The 19,480-nt window shown below is 51.5% G+C and overlaps 2 protein-coding genes across 21 annotated transcripts in view; one reads left to right on the top strand and one right to left on the bottom strand.

Moving 5' to 3' along the window:
* The window catches only part of MAPT (microtubule associated protein tau), a 97,846-nt gene extending 96,769 nt beyond the window's left edge, over window positions 1–1,077 (top strand). For all 17 annotated transcript variants that reach the window (XM_073883121.1, XM_073883117.1, XM_073883118.1 and 14 more), the window contains one exon: window positions 603–1,077. In XM_073883121.1, coding sequence (XP_073739222.1) covers window positions 603–818 — 216 coding nt within the window. In that variant the 3' untranslated portion in view covers window positions 819–1,077. The remainder of the gene's footprint in view (window positions 1–602) is intronic.
* Window positions 1,078–5,979: 4,902 nt separating this feature from the next.
* KANSL1 (KAT8 regulatory NSL complex subunit 1) overlaps window positions 5,980–19,480 on the bottom strand; it is a 179,595-nt gene continuing 166,094 nt past the window's right edge. For all 4 annotated transcript variants that reach the window (XM_025890027.2, XM_073883116.1, XM_025890028.2 and 1 more), the window contains 8 exons: window positions 13,705–13,887; window positions 13,027–13,215; window positions 12,538–12,686; window positions 10,044–10,165; window positions 9,456–9,513; window positions 9,109–9,221; window positions 8,080–8,332; window positions 5,980–7,785 (listed from right to left, as the gene is read on the bottom strand). In XM_025890027.2, coding sequence (XP_025745812.1) covers window positions 7,558–7,785; window positions 8,080–8,332; window positions 9,109–9,221; window positions 9,456–9,513; window positions 10,044–10,165; window positions 12,538–12,686; window positions 13,027–13,215; window positions 13,705–13,887 — 1,295 coding nt within the window. In that variant the 3' untranslated portion in view covers window positions 5,980–7,557. The remainder of the gene's footprint in view (window positions 7,786–8,079; window positions 8,333–9,108; window positions 9,222–9,455; window positions 9,514–10,043; window positions 10,166–12,537; window positions 12,687–13,026; window positions 13,216–13,704; window positions 13,888–19,480) is intronic.

Here is a 19,480-nt window from a genome sequence, read left to right as displayed (position 1 = left end):
CCCCATCCTTCACACTTACATTTGCAACTTGTTAGCGTCTATAAATCAAATGCACATGCCTTTTGACCTACCAGCCATTCTGCTCTGAGGATACATTTCCCCGCGTGTGAAATGCTGTGCACTCGCGGATATTCAGACACAGCGCTGTTTGTGATAGGCAAAGGTGGGGACAGCCTGGGGAGCAGGTGCATTTTGGTACAGGGCAACGGAATCCACGCCGCCGGCAGCACGCATCGGGGAAACCGGGTGCCGATAAAGGAAGGTATTAGGTCGAAACACCGAAGCGTAAAGCGTGTGGATACTGTCACTGTGTGTATTAAATATACGGACACATTTCCTACATCCCACGTACTTGCGCACGTGTGGGCATCTCTGGAAGGACACACAAGAAACGAACGCCGGTCACTGCGTCCGGAGAAGGGAAGCGGGTGGCCGGCAGGCAGGTGACGTGCGAGCCGGGCGCAGGTGCCCCCTCCGGGAAGGTGATCACACAGCCCCCACCGCCACCACCACGGCTCCCTCCCACCCGGGGCCCGTGGGCGGGCCGGGCTTGCCTGCCTTTCTGTGGCTTCACTCGCCCTCCCTCGCCTCCTCTCTTGCAGATTGAAACCCACAAGCTGACCTTCCGCGAGAATGCCAAAGCCAAGACCGACCACGGGGCAGAGATCGTGTACAAGTCGCCTGTGGTGTCCGGGGACACGTCTCCGCGGCACCTCAGCAACGTGTCCTCCACGGGCAGCATCGACATGGTAGACTCGCCCCAGCTCGCCACGCTAGCCGACGAAGTGTCCGCCTCCCTGGCCAAGCAGGGTTTGTGATCAGGCCCCCGGGGCGGTCAATAATCGTGGAGAGGAGAGAGTGTGGAAAAAAAAAGAATACTGATCTGGCCCTTCGCCCTCTGCCCTCCCCCAGCTGCTCCTCACAGACCGGTTCATCGGTTAATCACTTAACCTGCTTTTGTCGCTCGGCTCTGGCTCGGGACTTCAAAATCAGTGACGGGGCAAAAGAGCAAATTTCATCTTTCCAAATTGATGGGTGGGCTCATACCAATAAAATATTTTTAAAAACATTTAAAAAGATGGCCACACCCAACATTTCCTTGGGCAATTACTTTTGATTCTTTTTTTTTCCCCTCTGAGTAGAGGGAGGAGAGGCTCTGAAAGCTGCTTCTGGGGCATCCCAAGGGACTGGGGGCGCCCCTGCTCTGCCCCATCCTGGGGGTGTCACAGAGGCAGCGGCAGCAACAAAGGAGTTGAAACCGGGGTGCCATGTTGGAGCCGCAGGCAGATGTCACCCTTGTTGGGGGTGGGGGCGGGGAGGGGAGGGGAGGGGAGAGGCTGGGCGGGGTGGGGGCAGAGGGCAGAAGGGAGAGGTGGGAGGGGGTGAGAGGTGCTCGGTGGGGAGGAGCCACTGTCCTCCGCCTGGAAGGGCAGCAGGAAGGGCCAACTGTCCCTGCCGCCCGCAGCAAACTTGGACCAAGTAGCCTCCTGTGCTTGGTGGCCCGGGGTCCGCTGTGGGCCAGGGTGCCACCCTCTGGAGAAGGGCTCCGGTCCCTCCCACACCGTGAAGGGACGGTTGGCGGGAGGGTGGCACCCTGCGATCATTTCCTCAGAGAAGCCTAACCTTGATGTCCCCAGTGCTGGCCTCTTTCTCCCTCCCTGCAGGGTGGGGGTCCTGAGCTGAGGGGCTTCCCTCGGCCCCACGGAAACCCCGCTTTATTGAGTTCTGAAGTTTGGAACTGCAGCCACGGTTTTGGCCACCTCACCGACCTGGGACTTTAGGGCTAACCAGTTCTCTTTGTAAGGACTCGTGCCTCTTGGGGGCATCCGCCTGTTCCCAAGCCTGGGCCTCGGGCATCTCGGGCGCGTGCGGGACTCCGGCAGGTGGGTCCTGAGCCTCCTGCCCCTCCCACGGCCACTGCAGCCACCTGTCCCCCCTCCTCCCGCCATGCCCGTGTGTCTGCTGTGCGGAGCCCAGTCACTGCCTGTCCCCCTCCCTATGTCACGCTGTCCCGAGTCCCCAGCCTCACCACGGCCCTTCTCAGACATTGGATACGGGAGGCACCTGCCCTCCTCTGCGGGGTGTGAGCGAGTGAAGGCGAAGCCCGGGCACACGGTGAGACCTTGGCTTAAGTTCTACTCACCAGCAGGTGCGGCCCCCACGAAGCTGACGACCTTCCTCAGTTCCTTACCCCCCACCTCTCCTCACAGACGTGGGCCAGGGTGGGCTCAGCGATGACCCGGGATGTTTTTGCCTTGTTTACTCGGAGAGCCTTTTCCTCCCAGAGGGCCTGGCCCCCTTCCTGAGCTGAGCTGGCAGCGGGTTGGCTGTCCTGGTTCCAGAGGTGGCACCTGGACAGGCAGGCGAGGCCCCCAGGGCAGGACCACACTGCCCCCCCCCCCCGCCCCATGTCCCCCCACTTGAGCCCAGGCTTGTGACCGCCAGCCTCTGAGAGAGCCCCGCCACCGCCCGACCTCCCCCCACCATGCGGACGCCCCGGAAGGGGAGCACCCCCCTTGGAAACGGTTCGTCCCCCCGCCCAGCTGGAAGCAGTGCCGTCTGTCCTGCCGCAGCAGCTGACATATACATAGACGTCGCCTTTCCCTCCCCGTCTGCACCCTGTCGCCTTGTAGTCGGATCTGTTTATGCTTGGATTCACCAGACTATGATAATGAAAAGGAAAAAAAAAAAAAAGGACGCATGTATCTGGAAATGCTTGTGAAGAGGTTTCTAACCCACCCCCGCGGGGGTCCTAGATGTCTCCTCCCCCCACCCCCCACACACTGGGGCTCGGCTCCAGGGGGCCAGTGTGGCTCCACCCTGCTGGGGCCTCCGGATTGGAAAGGCTTTCACAGCACCTGGGACCCAACCGAGACCAGATTGTGACATCCGAGGACCCTCAGCTCCGAGGAAGGCCGGGAGCTACGGCGCCCCCTCGCGGCCCCGCCGGGGCTTCCCTTTGTCGGGGCGGAGAGCGCGGCCGGCCTGGTTGGCCGCAGGAAGATGGCCCTCTCTGGTCCCAGCAACCCTGAGAGAGGGTCTCGGAATCCAGTGCCAGCCGGGGAGAGGCCCGCAGCCCCTCCTCACCCTGGGGTCCCACCGCAAGCTGTCCCCGCGCCTGCGCGGACGGCCGGCGCTAGGGGAGCCCCGGGAGCCCGAGCTGCCCGACTGCAGGGGGCTGACGAGTCGGAGACACGTGGCCCAAAGCCGCGGTCGGGGCCCCGTCTGCCTCCACGGGGGGAAAAGGGAACCGCCTTTGTAGAGAATCACTGTAAACAAATTCGGCAATCTCGGGCCCAGGCTCCGGCAACCCTGGGGGCTGCTGGGAGTCCAGGGCCGGGCGCCTCTGCAGCCGGGGTTTCCGTGCAAGGAATCATCTGGGCCCAGAACCGGCCACCGTGAGGCTCTCCACCGCTTTGAGTCCCAGCTGTCCTTAGAAGGGTCCTGAGGCAGAGAAGGGAAATGGAGTTCACGGTTGGTAGCCCTTGGACACGCGGCCCCTCCTCACTGCCAGGGCCTTGGGCTGCCCCTTTCTGCAGTTGCTGAGCCCTGCTCTTCCATACCTTATTCTGAGGGCCTTGCTAGAGGGCTCTGGGCTCTCCCCGGTGGGACGGACTATTGGGGGTGGCCTAGAGATCATGGTTTAGGGTGGGAGGGTCAGTGCTGCCAGGGGGACTGCAAAGGGATGCTGGCTTGTGACCCTGAATGAGGACAATCCCCCTCCCCCAGCCCCCCAGGGCTGGGCAGTCTGCCACCCCCATCCCCCCCACCTCCATAGTCAGTGTCCCTCAGGCGTCCCAGACAGGCTGTGCTGTTTGCCTGGTCCCTTCGAGCCCTCCACTAAACTTATCAGTAGTTCCATTTAACTTGACTTCAATGCGGAGACTGTATCCTGTTTGCTTGTCGTGCTTCTGGGGGGAGGGGGGAGGACCCTGTAAGATAGTTACCGCGGGCAGAGGGAAGTCTTGGAGGGCAGCAGTTCAACCGCCTTGTAACCCTTTTCTTCAGATCAGCCGATTGCTAGAGGTCCCTGGGGTCTCGCCTCTCCACGGACAGGGTTCCCCAGGGCAGCAGGCTGCCGGCTCACCTGTCTCCCGCCCAGCCTGGTGCCGGCAGCAAGGCTGGTGGAGGAGCCTGGACAAACAGCTGCCCTCTCTCGGGGGCCCCTAGGCCCGCAGCCCTGCCTCCCACAGGCCCTGGCACCCTTCCATCTAAGGCGCCGGCCCCTCCGTGTCACCTTTCCCACCAGCTCCGGACACGCAGCCTGTCCTCCCGGCAGCTGCCAAGAGCTCCTCCTCCACCGTCTTTTATCTTTGTCCCCAAGTAAAGCCAACAGGTGGGGACGAGGGTGGAGGTGGTCAGCTTGTCCCATCTACGGGTCTGAGGCTTCGAGACTTCTGGTTTCTCTTCAGCTTTGGAAAGGGTTACCCTGGGCACCAGCCCAGTCTCCCCTCCTAATGGACTTCGCCCCGTGAATTTGCAGTGTTCGGCAGGACAACTTCTGGCACTTGCAAGTCCCACGATTTCTTCGGTAATTTTGAGGGTGGGGGGAGGGACATGAAACCATCTTAGCTTAGCTTCCTGTCTGTGAATGTCCCTATGGTGTATTGTGTGTTTTAACAAATGATTTACACTGATTGTTGCTGTAAAAGTGAATTTGGAAATAAAGTTATTACTGATTAAATAAGATCTCCATGCGTGGATTCAAAGCAGAAAATGATTCAGGATGTAGGATTTGCAAGTCTTTTCCCAACCTGAGAATTTGGCTCTGAACAGGAAATGTCAAGGTTGCTAAAACCTGGACATCAGAATTTAGCAGCTCTCTGCAGGGCCCTGGAGGTGCAAGAGGAGTCCTCAGACTTGTTCATTCTGAGTTGATTCTCCGACTCTGCTGCGCTGCTCGCAAACCATCCCGGTCCAGCTCAAAGGGCAGTAGCCCTGGGGCTGACCTCTGAGGCTGCACTCTGAAACCGTCAGACGTGCGCCCGCATACTGCGACCGGCCGAGGCTGGGCTAGGTGGAGGAGAGAGTCTTCTGTCTGGCTCTAGGCTGGCCAGTCAGCTGAGTGAATGGCTTACGGAGCAGCTTCCTCTCTCCTTTGGATCCTTACTTAGGTGGGGGAAGAGGTCTGCTACATCAGGACCGGAACCCCAGATAGCCCCCAGCAATGCCACAGAGAAAACCAAAACAGAAAACCGTAACCTGTTGTATTATTTAGTAATTAGGTCAATGTCCTAACAAGGAACCCTTAGGTCTTCATACAAAATTACGAGACTCGTTTTCTTCCCCCCACCCCCCTTGCTTGAGCCCCTGCGGGCAGACGCTCCCACACGGCCGTTCCTCACGGTAGCCGCCGAAGCAACAGGGCAGCCGGAGCCCCGCTGCCTCTGCACTCATGCCTCCGCACTCACGGCGACCTGCCGGGCCGGGGCTCCCTGGGCTCCACCACCAGGACTGCCGGGAGAAGGCAGAAAGGAGAGTAGAGGGATCACGCCTGCCCGATTACTTGTCTTATACAGAGAGGATCCAGCACTTAGCCACCTCAGAAAAATGTTACAAAACATACATTCTCATTGACCCCAACCCCAGGGAGAGGAAAAAAACACCCCAACAAAAAACGATGGAGGGGGTGAAATCTCCGTTTAGAATTTAGCCATTTAGAAGAGAGAGAAAATGTCACACTGCTGGTCTCCCTGGAGAAAGGCACATCAAGAGGAGATGATCAATCACAACCAACAAAAAGATTATCTACAGACATTCCCCCATCCTCCAGGCACCCCTTACCTCCCCCGACAGCCTCTCCCTAGTGACCATCAGGTGACCCTGCCAGGTGGCCAGAGACACAGTGGAGACTCCCGAATGGTCGGAGCCAGTCCGGGCACGCAGAGAACTGCTCAGCACAGCAGGGCCCTAGGCTGCCGCCACCACCACCGCCATGCAGAGCCCGTCCAACCTCAAGGAAAGCCTGGCAACACAACATTCTGTAACTTTTTTTTTATTATTTTTTTTCAATTTTTCCTTCCTTTTTTTTTTTTTAAGCACTAGTCTGTGCTTTGCGAACAGAATCAAGACATTAACAAAGATCAGCTTCTCTGAAGAAAAGCATTTCTATAGAACAAAGACAGCTACATGTTTCGCTGCCAATACACAGCTCAAAGCAGGAAAAGAAAATATTTACAAAATACAAGGTTTTTTTTTCCGTTTTTGTTTTTGTTTTTTTTTTTTAACAATGCTAAAAGGGTTATTCAGAATTTTCAACCTTATAAATAGAAGAAGCACTTTATGCATAGGGATATGGTGCATTATTGTTTTTTAAAGAAACAATGACAAACTCTTTAACTTGCAAACAGAATCAAAAAAAAAATCACTAATGTTGAAAATTGTGAAAAAACCCCAACCATTAAGCAGTTTGTCTACTATTTTTATACGATTACAAAATGGCAACAAAAAAAAATAAAAATAAAAATAAAGAAGTCCTTATTGCCCCCCCTCTTGGTGATGTGATCATACATGAGACAGGCACAAGGTTAACCAAGGGGGGTGGTGAGGGAGCGATGGGAACCACAGCTAGGACCAGACAACGTTCCACAGGCCAGGGTAGCGTGGGAGGGGAGAGGCCTAACTGACACCGACAGGGGACTGGATGTGAAGGAAATGGGACTAAATGCATCCGTGACAACAGAATCATACGGGAGGAGATGGCTGCTCGTGTCCCTGACCCCCGAGTTTGCACAGCAGTGGGAATAGAGGTGAAGTAGCCCTAACCCTACCTTCCCATATGAGGACAGGTGGTAAAAACGTCCAAGTGGAAGGACTGGTGTGTACAGGGGTGTGGATAGTGTCGGGGAGCAGACAGGGCATGAAGGGGCAGGCTGGGGACCTAAGCAGCCGCAGCCTAGGTTACTGCAGTTAAGGAGTCAAAACAGAGAGGACCGAATGCAGAGGAAACCCAAACTAGGTCTCCAAGATCTGGATGACAAGGGGAAGCCATTCTGTCAACTGAGAGCTCAGTGAGAACAGGCGGCAGTTATGGCCAAGAGGCTCCAGCGGGGGTGCTCTGGCACAGATGGCCAAGGGGGACCCAGCCACTGATGGGAGGGGAGGGGCGAGGGGAGGAGCCCAGAGCACACTGTTCTCCCTCACGCGAACCGAGGGCGGTCACGCTGAGCTGGAGCTTTCCACTCCCTGTGCCCACTTGGCCAGTCCACCCTGCCCACGGGTGCGAGGAGAGGGGGGATCATCTAACATCGCTAAGTCCAGTGATTCAACAGTGCAGAGGACGTGCCAGGACCAGGCCAGCAGGGTCTTATCCTGAACTTCTGTTTGCCAACTGGAGGAAGTGCTCAGGTGTGTGTGACAACAAAACATGGAAACCAAAACCAAAACAAAACAAAAATCAAAAAAAAAAAAAAAAAATACCAAAGTAGAATCTAAATTCCTTAAATTCACTAAAAACTGTGAAAATTTCCGGCATATGATGTTTGAATATCAAACGCAGAGATTTCTGAAGCTTTAATGCCAATAGTTAGTGAGTCTGTTTAGATTCTCGTTTCCCGCTCATCTGTGAGTTGGACGCTGAGCTGTGACCGTTGTCGCCAAATGCCGACTCTTGAGGGGAACAGCGGGAGGTGAGGTGGGGGCCACCTCTGCCTCTCGGCCAGTCTTGCTGCCTGAGGTGCGCCGAGTGCAGCGGGCTGCCCGTTCCTGCGCATCCAGCTGGTCCTCACACTCTGCCTGGGGGCTGTAGGCCAAGGGAAAGGTTCGCCGTTCCCACGGCTGGACGGACTGTGGGGGAGACAAACTGCCGCAGTGAGGAGCCAGTCCTGGCCTACATCCTGCCCCAAGGCCCTGCCCCCAAAACTAGTCCAAGACTAGTCCCTTGAGAGTTCCTGGAGTGGTCCAGGAAGACCCCTCGGAGTGGGCACCTGTTCCACGCTCCCTTCAGGTCAATTTTAAGTGCAACCCCTTTAAAATGGGGATGGGGAGGCATAAGATGCAGCCCCATCTTCAGCGGGTACGGTCCCTTCCCCATTCCGTCCCCAACCCCGCCGACCCCCACGCAGAGGCTGCAGCCCCCACCTGTTCATCCAGCCCCAGCTCCGGTGTGGAACAACGGGTGTCTTCACTGGCTAGGTGTCGGAGTGCGTCCCGAGCCACAGGGGTGAGGGGCGCCGAGTGCAGTTCCGGGCTGATGGGGCTCCTCGGGGACTGACCGTGGGAGAACTCCGGCAAAGAGTGGCTACTGCTGACATCAGGGGAGGCGGGCTGGGGGGTGGAGGGGTTGGCACTGCCCAGCTGGGGAGTTGTCCGGCCATCTGATGACCTGTAAGACCTGGACACCAAGGAGTGCAAATCTGAGTGCCCCGGGGAACAGGGGATTCCTTGAAGGTTGATTTTGGGGGGCTGGGGAGGAGGCATGAAAAGAACATCCCAACCAAAGGAGCTGAGGTAGACGGACACGAACACTTCTTTGCCAGGAACCATAAATCCCCTCGCTCCCTCCCACAGCTATGTGCTGGGGCAGGCCCATAATACGACAATCTTAAGAACTGGGTGCACCTATCGTCCCGAGAAAAGCCACAGTGGAACAATGCCGACTAATGCCGACTAGGGGCTAATCTCTGGCACAGTGCCCAGTGAATTCACAGGGAAGGGAAATTCCTCTAGACTCTGAGGGGGAAAAAAGCAAAAACAAGAGCCCTACATCTACTTAGCTTCCAGTTCTTTCAAGCAGGACCACAACCCCCCATATTCCACTGTCCCAAGGAGGGTTAAACTGTGCTAAGTCCTCCAAAGCTCCTCTAGTTAAGTCACCACAACCTTCAACTGGCCCCCTAATGGCGCAGACAGCCACGACCCAGAGCCCAGGAGACCATGCAAGTTTGCCACAACTGGACAGCGACCCCACTGCTCAGCAAGGATCCAGCCACATGACCCTCACACCCTCATGAGTTCCAACGAACAGCCGGGAATGTCTGCGTTCTCGACCCGCACCAGCAGATGGATATGCACAGGGACTGAGGGGCAGCAGCAACCCCACGGACGCGGTGCCCGACCCCCCGCCCATCCTCCCTTCACAGGCCAGGGGACCTGTGCCTGCCCCGTCACCTGCTGCCGCGCCGCTGGGGTGGCACACTCGTGGTCCACAGCCACCGAGCCCTCTCCATCTCTTCACATTTGGCATGAAGGGCGGCAAAGGCTGCGTCGGACAAGTCCTCGACCTGCAAGAGACCAGCCTCACTGGCCCCCCATCCTCCAGGAAGCCGAGTCCAAGTATGGCTGGAGCAATTTTAGAACCAGCCCCAGCCCTTACTAGGCTCTTTCCCATCAGGACAGGAACACAGTGAGCCTGTACCCGACACCCACAGGTTTTTGAGGCACTTGGGGTGTGTGCACCCAACCACGTGAGCATGTGTGCATGCATGTCCCTCTGCAGAGAATGACCCTGCTGTTACCTCCTCATTTTCCTCGTCAGGACTCCCCTTCAGAGACCGAAGATCGACCTCCCGCCAGCTGCAAAATCAAAAAGGGACAATTGTGAGAGAGCAGGGCCGCCGGGCAGGGTGTGTCTGCGAAACGCGCCCTGCCCCCTGCCCTGGCAGCCCCGGTGGCCTCGGAGAGAGGCCCCACACAGGACAGACACGGGCAGCCGCTGTGAGACTGGGGCAAACGCAGGCAAAGGAACGGCTTACACCAGCAGACTGCTACCCATCTACCCAATTTCCTAAGTTGTCAACAAAAGCTGGAAATAAAGATTCACAGGTGAAATACTGTTTTGATGAGGACAACAAACTCACTATTTGCAAACACACTGTGCTGTCAAACAAACATGGCTACAGCCGGCACGTGGCCGGAGGTCTGGCTGGTACTCTTCTTAATGGAATGAGAGAACGATACGCAGAAAGTTTCACTTCTATCAGGAAAGAATTTCTCTTAAAGAGAAGACAAAACCTAAGGCCAGGACCCAAAGCTCGTGGACCAAAGAGGGGAAAAGGTGGTAGCGGGAAGAACATGGTGCGGAGCCGTTTAGCGAGGGCCTCTACCTGGGCGTGAGGATTTCCTTGTACTGTAGTTTCTCTACCCGAGTTGTGGCAGCAACAGACATTGGGATGACAATGTTGTTAATGTCGAACGAGCTCTCTCCCCTTCTCCTCCTCACTGGCTGCTGTAAGACAAAGGGGAATTTAAAAGGGAGGCGCAATTCTGCAAACATCAAATCCTACACCCAAGACACACGACAGGACAGCCAGCACGCAGGCACCTGGGCCTCGGGCCCCACTACCCCCACTGGGGACGAGGTCTCCCTCCCACTTGGATGTCCCCTCAGGAGAGCCACCAGGTGGCTCCGAGGAGGGCCTCCCACTCCTGAGTCTCTTCCTTCATGGGCTCACTCGCAAGAAGACTTCTACTGAATTTTGCAGGGGTGAGCACCCTGGGGCCTCAAGTCAGGTGCTGTGGTTCTGACTCCCCCCTCCTTCAGAGTTGTCCTTTCTGCTTCCCCTCGCTATCTCTATCACCCGGACCCTTAGTAGCCCCTAAACCAATGCTTCACTAAGCCTAGTGCACTCTTCAGGTTAGAAAGGGGAGTTCCCTTATCCTGAAAAGATCTTGGACAGGCCCAGCTCAATGGATCATCTAACCTTGGACATCACGAAAGCACCTCTTCCTTGTAGATTTGAACTCTTCAGCTAAGTCTGTACCCACCATCTGCTCAGCCCTACGGGATTTCCCCTCTTTTTGACTAGTAGATACTTGTGGAAGAGTGGAGAGCTTTCTAGCTCTAGTGGAGCTGAGTGGAGGGAAACAGAGGAAGAGGACCTGGACCTGGCTACACAGCTCAGACTCTTGGAGAACGGAGGCTTGCTTCTACAGGTTGAGATCAAACTCTTAGGAAAGAAGACTGACAAGGGTCCAGTAACAGAGGAGGAGGTGAGCATCTACAGCAGCTCAGAGGCCAGAGGAGGAATACAGGAGGGAGCTGAAGGCCTTGGTTGGTTTCTATGCCGCAGGAAAAGTCCACCTGCTGCTTGGGCCCAGATAGCAAACAGCCCACCCTGAAACACACACTGGGGCCGGGGCCGGGGGGGGGGGGGGGGATGCCGCCAGAGGGCAATAGTGGGATGACACAGCTGCCGCCAAGGCAACACAGCTGGAGACACCCAGGGGCTGCAATTCAAGGCCAAGGCCCAAGTGCGGTCAGCTCAGAGGGAAGGGGTTGGGGAAGCACGATGGGGAAGATGCTGTCCCCTACAACTAACCACCCTGCTCTCTGTTCCTGGAGGGCGATACGGGATTGATTCAACCCCTCACGCCAGGACATTCTGAGAACGCTGACAGGCAGCGCTTCCTGGGCCAGGACTTGAGCTGCTGTCGCCTCTCACCTCGGCCTACCACAGTGTCTTTTTCACCTCCATTTCCTTCTCTATCAAATGAGAACAGATGGCCTCTGCCTTACAAATTTGGGGTAACTGGTTAATCAAAATGGTCGAAGAGAACTCTGCAAATCTTGCCCGGCTGAGCTCTGTAGCTCAGGCTTAGTGACCTCATACCCCAAAGCCTCTGCCACTGTCCCATCTCTGCTGAAAGGACACACCCCACTACCGGAAGTGTGCCTCATGGAAGCCTCAAGAGAGAGCTCTCCCTACATCTTGGTCAAGAATGAATGTGAAGCTTGCAGAAAGAGGTGTGTGTTTTCCCTGAATCTTCTTGGGCCTGCTGTTAGTACCTTCAAGGGAAAGAGGTGGGAGTGGGCTGAGGACAACAACCCTGTAAGCAGTTTACTTAACCAGGCGGAAGCCTCAGCTTCCCCACCTACAGAGTAAGAATCGTTAGTATCACTGATCTACATTTCAAAGGGCGTTATCAGGATTGAACGTGGAGAAAGCAGGCAGAACAGACACAGTGAAGACTATTTTATTACCACCATCACATTACCATAATCACCACAGAAAGGGCCTCGCGGTGGGCACCAACAATCTCTAGGTACACATGTTGAGGAGGCACATGCTGAGAAGTTAAAGTATGAGAAAGAAACCAGCGGGAAATGTATGTCTGGAATGGCTGTGCCAACAGCTCTCGGAGATGGAGCGAGGCCCTGCCTTCTCCCCTCCCTTCCAGGACCCCTCACGGCAGGGCCTGTTCTCGGGGCTCCAGCTACACTCACCGGGAGAGTAAAAATAAGGAAATGGAATGCCTCCAATGTTCCTAAGTCCCGGTCCTCTACCGCTCCTCTCAGGTGAACTTCTGGAACCAACAGGATTAGAGCCATGCTACTGCTGAGTGCTGGGTGAGACCTAGCCCCACAGATCTTGAATAGTCCACAGGCCACCTTCAGGGTCTGTCTCAGCATCAAGCTTCCCACCATGGAAAACAGAAGGTCAAATACCACCCCTCTGACTTAAAGACGACACATCGTGGTGGGCCGAGCCCCCCCAAACACCCTGGGTCTCAATCCCACTCCCTACACTGTCCTCCAGAGCCACCCGAGGAGTGGTCACTGCAAAGGGGCCATCTGGCCAACCCCACGCAGGTACTTACAGACGCGCTGGCTGTAACCTGTGGGCTGGAGCCAGTGGGCGCCGAGGTGTCTGAGGAGGTGGAGAGCTGTCGCACCAAGGGGCTGTGCGGGGTGTGCTGGGCGGCCGCCAAGTAGCCGGAACTGCTCATGTCTGTGTGATGCTTGAACACTGCAGGCGTCAACAACAAAGAGGAATATGTGGCTACCTCACCGGCCCTGCCGCCAGCACAAGCTACAAATGCCAGCGACACAGTATGAGCCAAAGCGCTTTCTAAGCCCAGAGGATAAAAAGGTGAAGCAGACTGGTTGATGGAAGGTAGGGGGAGCTGGGCGGAGGTTGCTGCAGCAGTTCAGAAGTGACCTGCATTTAGAAGCAGTAGGGTCCCTCTACTCTGCCTTGCTAGAAAGTGAAGGACCCCAAAGCTGGGGGCAATTAAGAGAAGCCCAGGCTGCCCCAGAAAGCCCTGAGCAGATGCAAATGCAGGCAGAGGTGCCGGGCCTGGCCCTACCTTCACTTCTCTCAGATGAATGGTCTCGCAATCTCATTTTGCTGGGGTTTGGGTCATGCACAGGTGGCGGCGGGTTGAGCAAGCGCTCTGCTTTTGGCGCTGTCACTCGCTCTACCATAGGCACGGCCCCCACATCGTCTAAGTGCTGCCTGTGGGTCCTGTCAGGCCGGATTTGGTGATGGGACAGCTCTGAAGAGGGGAACAGAAAAGGAGCTGTGAAATCTTCTCTCAATCTTTTTTTATTTGAGTTCCGAGCTCTTGAGTTCTCTCTAGGCCAATGATAAGACACCCAGGGCAGGAGAGTCCTCTGGGACTGATGCTCCTAGCAGACAGCACAGAGGGCCAGGCCAGGCCAGACAGCCCACAGGGCCCTCAACCAGAGAAATCTGACTCCAGGCTACAGAAGACAGCCTGCCCACAGATGGAAACAATGTCATGCCACAGTTAGCTGTTCGTCCAGCACTGTGGGTCTTGACCTGAGATGCATGGTGTCTGCAAGAGCTTTCAAAGTCCATCTGAGAACATCCGAGACAAGTAGAAGTAGACGGTGAGCTGAACCTGTATCAGTCAACTGCCTCTCCCAACCCCAAGATACTGCCACAGCAAAACAGTAACTTGAGAACATAAAAGGAATAGAGAAATAACCAGAGGCCAACTCCCGAGTCCCCTAAAACTTACTGGCTGTTGTTAGGAAGGAGTTGACCAACTTGTGCCTGTCTTTACGAGTTGGATCTGGCAGGCTGCCTGGCATGGGTGCTCTGTGCTTAAGTGAAAACTTTTTGGGAGGTTTGATTTTGTCAAAAGGCTTGTTCTGCCACTGAGATTTCAGCATGCTCTGGAAGTGCAGGCTTGTGGGAACATCTGCAAGAAAGATGAAACGCTGCAGGTTAGTCCAGACACCTGGTCTCCGGGCTCCTCTCTCAAGAAGGGAGATATGTTCACAGGTAACCCGGGCTCTCCAGTGGGCGAGGATCTACATCACACCCTTCTTTTATGTGCCCAGCGGCAGGATGACCCGGCAGGGCAAGCACTGTCCTGTGGAAGATCTGCTTATCTGAGCTTTACTGAAGGCATTCTTTTATTCACAAAAGCAAGTCACTTTTAACATGTTCAAGTTAAACAAATACGCCATCTAAAAACACCTTTTGGTAGATCAATGGAGTTTTCTTTGTTCATGTAGTCTACGAAGTTTGTTAAACTTTATTGGTTCAAAAGACTGATGAACACCCTGCTTCTATTCTTCCAGAGACTAAAACATTTAAACCTAATACTGTTAACAGTTAATCAGGATACATTCATTCAATAAATACTTACTTATTGTCTACTGAGTATTACTCCCCCCTTCCTTCCTAGCTCCTCACCCTCCCACCTGGAGATTTCTTTTTCGCTGATTAGTTAATATTCAACATCAAAAATTAATCTTTTAAACTATAATTTTTATCCACTTTGCTTTACCATTTCTTGGATCTTTCCATTTTCTTACTTCCATTTTTTATTTTCCTAAGAATGTGTCCTTGAGTAATTTCTTTAGAAAAAGTATTTCCAGACTGAAACCATTTTTCTCTGACCTTAAAAGCTGTCTCTCTACTTTATTCTAACATTCAGTACTGCAGATAAAATGGAAGTGGATTCTTCCTTAATTGTAGGTGGTTTTTTTCTTCTTTTAAGCTTTTGCAAAAAAACTCAAATACAAAAAAGCTTGTCGTGTATTACACTGACTCTACAGGTCAATCTGGGGAGAAATGCCTTCTGTTCTGCAATCAACACCAAGTCGCTCAATCCACCAATGTGGTATATCTATTTATTTAGGTTTTCTTAAATTTTCTCTCAGCAGTGTTTGACAGTTTTCATTTTACAGGTCTTATACTTGAGAATTGACTTAAAATATGTATTTCATTTTGATGTAAGCATCATTATGCTCCTTTTTAAAAAGACAAAACAGGTTCAGAGAGGTGAATTAGCTGTTTCAGGTTATACACAGTTTAGTAAGTCAACCAACATTCAAACTTAGGTTTGTAGAACCCTAGAGCCCACACTCTCAGCCACTACACCATGAAATTATTCTTTGGTCCAGAGAACGGAGAGGTTTAATTCTGAGGTGGAATGTGAGATTTCTCAAATTATTGGCAAAGAAGTAGAGTACAGGATATTTTTCAAGGGAGTTCTACAGTGTAAAAACGTTTAAACACTCTTTCCTGTAGTATATACCATGGATCTCATGACACTTTAAGAACAAATTTGAACACTGGGCTTCTCAGGTCTGGAATGAACATATATATCCCTGAATGAATAAAATAGTTCTGTTCTCAGGGATGCTTTTCCCCAATGGGCAAGCAGCCTCAGCGCCAGACATTATTTTCCAGTTCTGAGAATAGACCACTGGACCTTATGGCAGTCAAACAAATTAGTAAAACTCCTGAAGTTTTAAAGATAAACATTTGCTGTATGTCCCAAGTACTGAGATACAGTATGTGAGGACAGTGCTGTCGTCTGAAATTTTTTTGCATAATCATTCTTTCTTTTCCAAACTTAAAAACAAATTCACCTATCCCAACCTTCAAAGATAAACGTCAGCTTTCAGCAAGCTCAAAGGTGGGGAGATAGCAACCAGACCAAGGATGTTGGATCTCACAGTGTTCCCAGCCCTTCCACTCCTCCAAGCCCCTCAATAAAATAGTGTGATTCCCCCCAACCCTCCCAACGAAGGTCAAATGTTTAAAAAAAGGATTTCCCATTAATTAACAATCAAGAATTGAGTTGAGGTTATTAACGGTAAATATTTTTTGCTGCAATTCAAAATGGTTAGGGAAAAGGGTGTGTAGGAAATAAAGCACCGTCTGGAGGCACTCTGAAAGCTGGGCTAAGCTGGAATGTCTAAAGGCCCCAGAAAGGGGAAAACAACTCCTCTATATCCCAGGATACCTCTTGTCAACAGAAGAATTGGCAAGGTCTATATAATGGGACAACCGAAGCCTAGTGATTTCATTTTTTCCTTGTATCTTCCCCAGTCACTGCTCTCCCAAACCTGGAAATTAAGCCAGGGAAAAAAGGAGGTAGGGAGGAATATATGCGATCTGATTTATAATAGAAACAGCACCAGACTAGAAATAAGTAGGCCTGGATTCAGGTCCTAATTCCTTCACTGAGTAGAAGGCGAAAACAAGAACAAACCACTTAGCTAGGCAGGTACATCCCAGTACACATGCTCTAGCTCTCTCCTCCTCTGCTGCAGACAAAAACGAAAAAATCTTAACACCCTTTACCCTACTGTACCCCAAGACCTCAGATTCATCTTTAAAAATTACAGAGTCCAGAAAGCCACTATCAATTTGAGTTAAGCACAAGAGAGGACACTATTTGTTACTCCTAGACTAGACTGACTGCCGAGTCTCTCCATTCTTAACACATTACATCAGACTCCAGGACCATACCTAATCTCCTCCCCTCACCTGAACACTCTGAAGTAGAAGCTGCTACAATTGGAGACTACCACCCTGTGCCCTGGAGTTCACGTATTAAGCAGAATCATGAGCAATTTCCCCTATAAACCCACTGAATAAGCAGTTAGGGATAATAACAAACTGCTGAAAGAACTCAGGCTGCTATACTTTGCTAGAAGTTTGCTGTGCGTTTTAAGAATGAACAGGAAGTCAGTTAAATCCCCCAGTCAATGAACAAAAATCTCTGAGGAATTGCTGGTCTAAGTTCATGCTCTAAGTGGTAAGTAATAACACCTGAGATCCATGTTGCACTAAAGCTCTGAAACGGATTAGTTATGCAGGACCTGAAAGTAAGCAATGAAAGGGTATGAAAAAGAATACAACAGGGACCCATTCAGCCAGAAGACTTCACACATTCCATACCCGCACAGGCCATGCCGTTAAAGTGCCATCATCAGAGAAGGAGGAGCAGATGCTTGATCAGGTCAATAACAGGAAAACAGAAGTGTTAAAACAGGAAATAGGAAATAGAAGGAAACTAACATCATTTTAAGTTACTATTTCCTCAGACAAAATGAAAAGACCTTGACTTCACGCTCACTGGGGTCTGACATTCCACGCTGCACTTGACTGTTCTGCTCATTATGTTCCACCATTTTCTCAAGCAAATTTTCTAGGGTTGTTTTTATAAATACTCACTTCCTCCTCCTGCTGGTAAACTGCGGTAGCCTCACATACACCCATCTTGGTAAGCTCTCTCAAAACAGCATAGATCTTCAAGGCCAGCAGGTGGTGCTCTTATGAAGCTCAAACTCAAGTTAACATTCCTTCCACCAAGGTTTTAGACTTCTACATTTCCAAGCTAAGGATTAACTGGCTTGATAAGGAAACAAGTTCCCCCTCCTAGGAGTACTAAAGAGTTATCACACCCTAATGCCTCCACCTTGCCACCAGGCACCAAGCTCCTCAAATTCTATCATCTCTAGACACGCTTAATGCGAATGGCTGAGATGTGGTCAACAGGGGAGAAAGAACTCTAGGATTAAGAGTTCAGTTGGTTCCCATCCTACCCACAAACAAACTGATTAGGGTACATTAGTAAAACTACTTGAAAATCCTGCCATCTCTAAGCATCTTCTAGAGAACAGGCTGTAAAAGGGTGGCCCAGAGGTCAGGTCTGGTGCATGTATGTTTGACCCACATGCTGGCCACTAGTCTTCACTGTTACTTACTATTCTACACAATGATACATGGGAAATCTCAATACTTAGAGGGAGTGCTATTCACACAGAATAATGGTGCCCTCTGGAGTTGGACATCTTTGTGAAAATCTTACAGTTTACAAACATTCTGAATGTGGTATTTGTTTGGATCAAAGCAAAATTATCCCAAGGGGAACAGTATTAGATATGGTAACTGTGTCCCCCGGGTCAACCTACAGAAAGTCTGATTTATCCATAGGCAATTATGTTCATACATCCTACATGAAATAATAATATATATATATATTCTCCTTTACAATCTTATAAGGAGATTTAATGACCAACTCTCTTCTCCAAACCCCAGTATCATGGTCAGGAGCTGTGTGAGACAGAGGGAGGGGGGGAGGGGGGGAGGGAGGGAGAGAGAGAGAGAGAGAGAGAGGAAAAGTATTTAAGGGCAGGCAGGAAAGTGAAAATGCTAATGACCAGAGAAAGGAGTCTCCACATCTTTCCTTCCTTTCTCCCTCAATGCTACTACCTATAGTTGCTTGAAAAGGGATTGAGTAGGGAAGTTTAAGGGCACCAGTCTGTGAGGCAAACAGTCTGAGCATATGTGATTGGGGGAGTGGGAAGGCAATTCACAACTGTATACGGTAACGCTATCGACAAAGAAATACCACCATGTTTATAAGCTGACATTCAATGAGTATGGAAGAGGCCTTAACAGAATCAGAATATAACTACAGGCTTCAGGCTTCTTTATTCAAATACAAGACCATACAATTCAACACTGTGATCCTGCGAGAGTAACCCAAGAAACGTTCCTCAGTTTTCCTGGTGGCTCCACCTGCAGTCAGAGTCTCAAAATGGGTAGAAAACTGGTTTCCCTTAATAATCTGGCTGGGAAGAAGCATATTATATAGTGAAATGAAGGACAGGCATTAGATGACCCAAATTTGAATTCCAGAGCTATCTAAAACTCATCAGCCATTTAGCGTGAGATAAAGCACAACTTTTCTAAGCCTTTTCTTGATCTACCAAACTGAAGTTAACACCTTATGAGATTACTGAGAGAAGCAAATAAGAAAGGTGCTTTGTAAACCATAAAATGCTATACAAATAAAACCTTAAGTTATATAAGCTATAATCCAAATGGCAAGAGAAGGTAAAAGCCAATGAAACCTGGAATCTGAAGTACACAGGAAGATGTGTTCTTAAGTTTATTTACTGCTCTACCACTCCCAACCTAAAATAGAACCCTGCCTAGCTTGCTATCCATATGGTCCAAAAGTTTATAAACTTTTTCTTAAAGGACAGATGATAAATAATTTGGGCTTTGCAGGCCACACTATCTATGTTTAGTCTGGGTTGCAACTACGTAATGTTACTGCCAATCTAGCAGAAAAGCAGCCACTGACAAGATGTACACAAATGGGCATGGCTGTGTTCCAATAAAATCTTATTTATAAAGAACAATCATTACTAACACCTGTCCTAGAGAACGCCCTCTTCTGTTTGACAGTTGATCAAACATTAAATTACTAAAATCCTCTCCCCTTTTTCTGTTCTTCAAATGACTGAGTTCTTTTGTGCCTACCTAAACCCTGTAACTGCTCCAGGACCTGTTACCGGAACTCCCTTGACTAAGAAGGAGCTTGATCTAATATTCCTGCTGCCATGTGACTTCTAGGAAAAGTGGAAATATTCAGTAGAAAACATGGACCATATGGATAGCAAAGCTAGGCGGGGTTTTATTTCAGGGTCAGGGGCAACTTGAAAGGCTGGGGCAAATCTCTCTCCTGGCAAGTTGCA

The sequence above is a fragment of the Callorhinus ursinus genome, unplaced genomic scaffold (assembly GCF_003265705.2).
Source record: "Callorhinus ursinus isolate GAN/ISIS: 27379988/994484 unplaced genomic scaffold, GSC_fseal_2.0 scaffold50, whole genome shotgun sequence".
In the NCBI taxonomy this organism is placed as follows: Eukaryota; Metazoa; Chordata; class Mammalia; order Carnivora; family Otariidae; genus Callorhinus; species Callorhinus ursinus.
The sequence above is the reverse complement of the archived record's forward strand: the minus strand, read 5'-3'. Positions and strand labels throughout refer to the sequence as shown.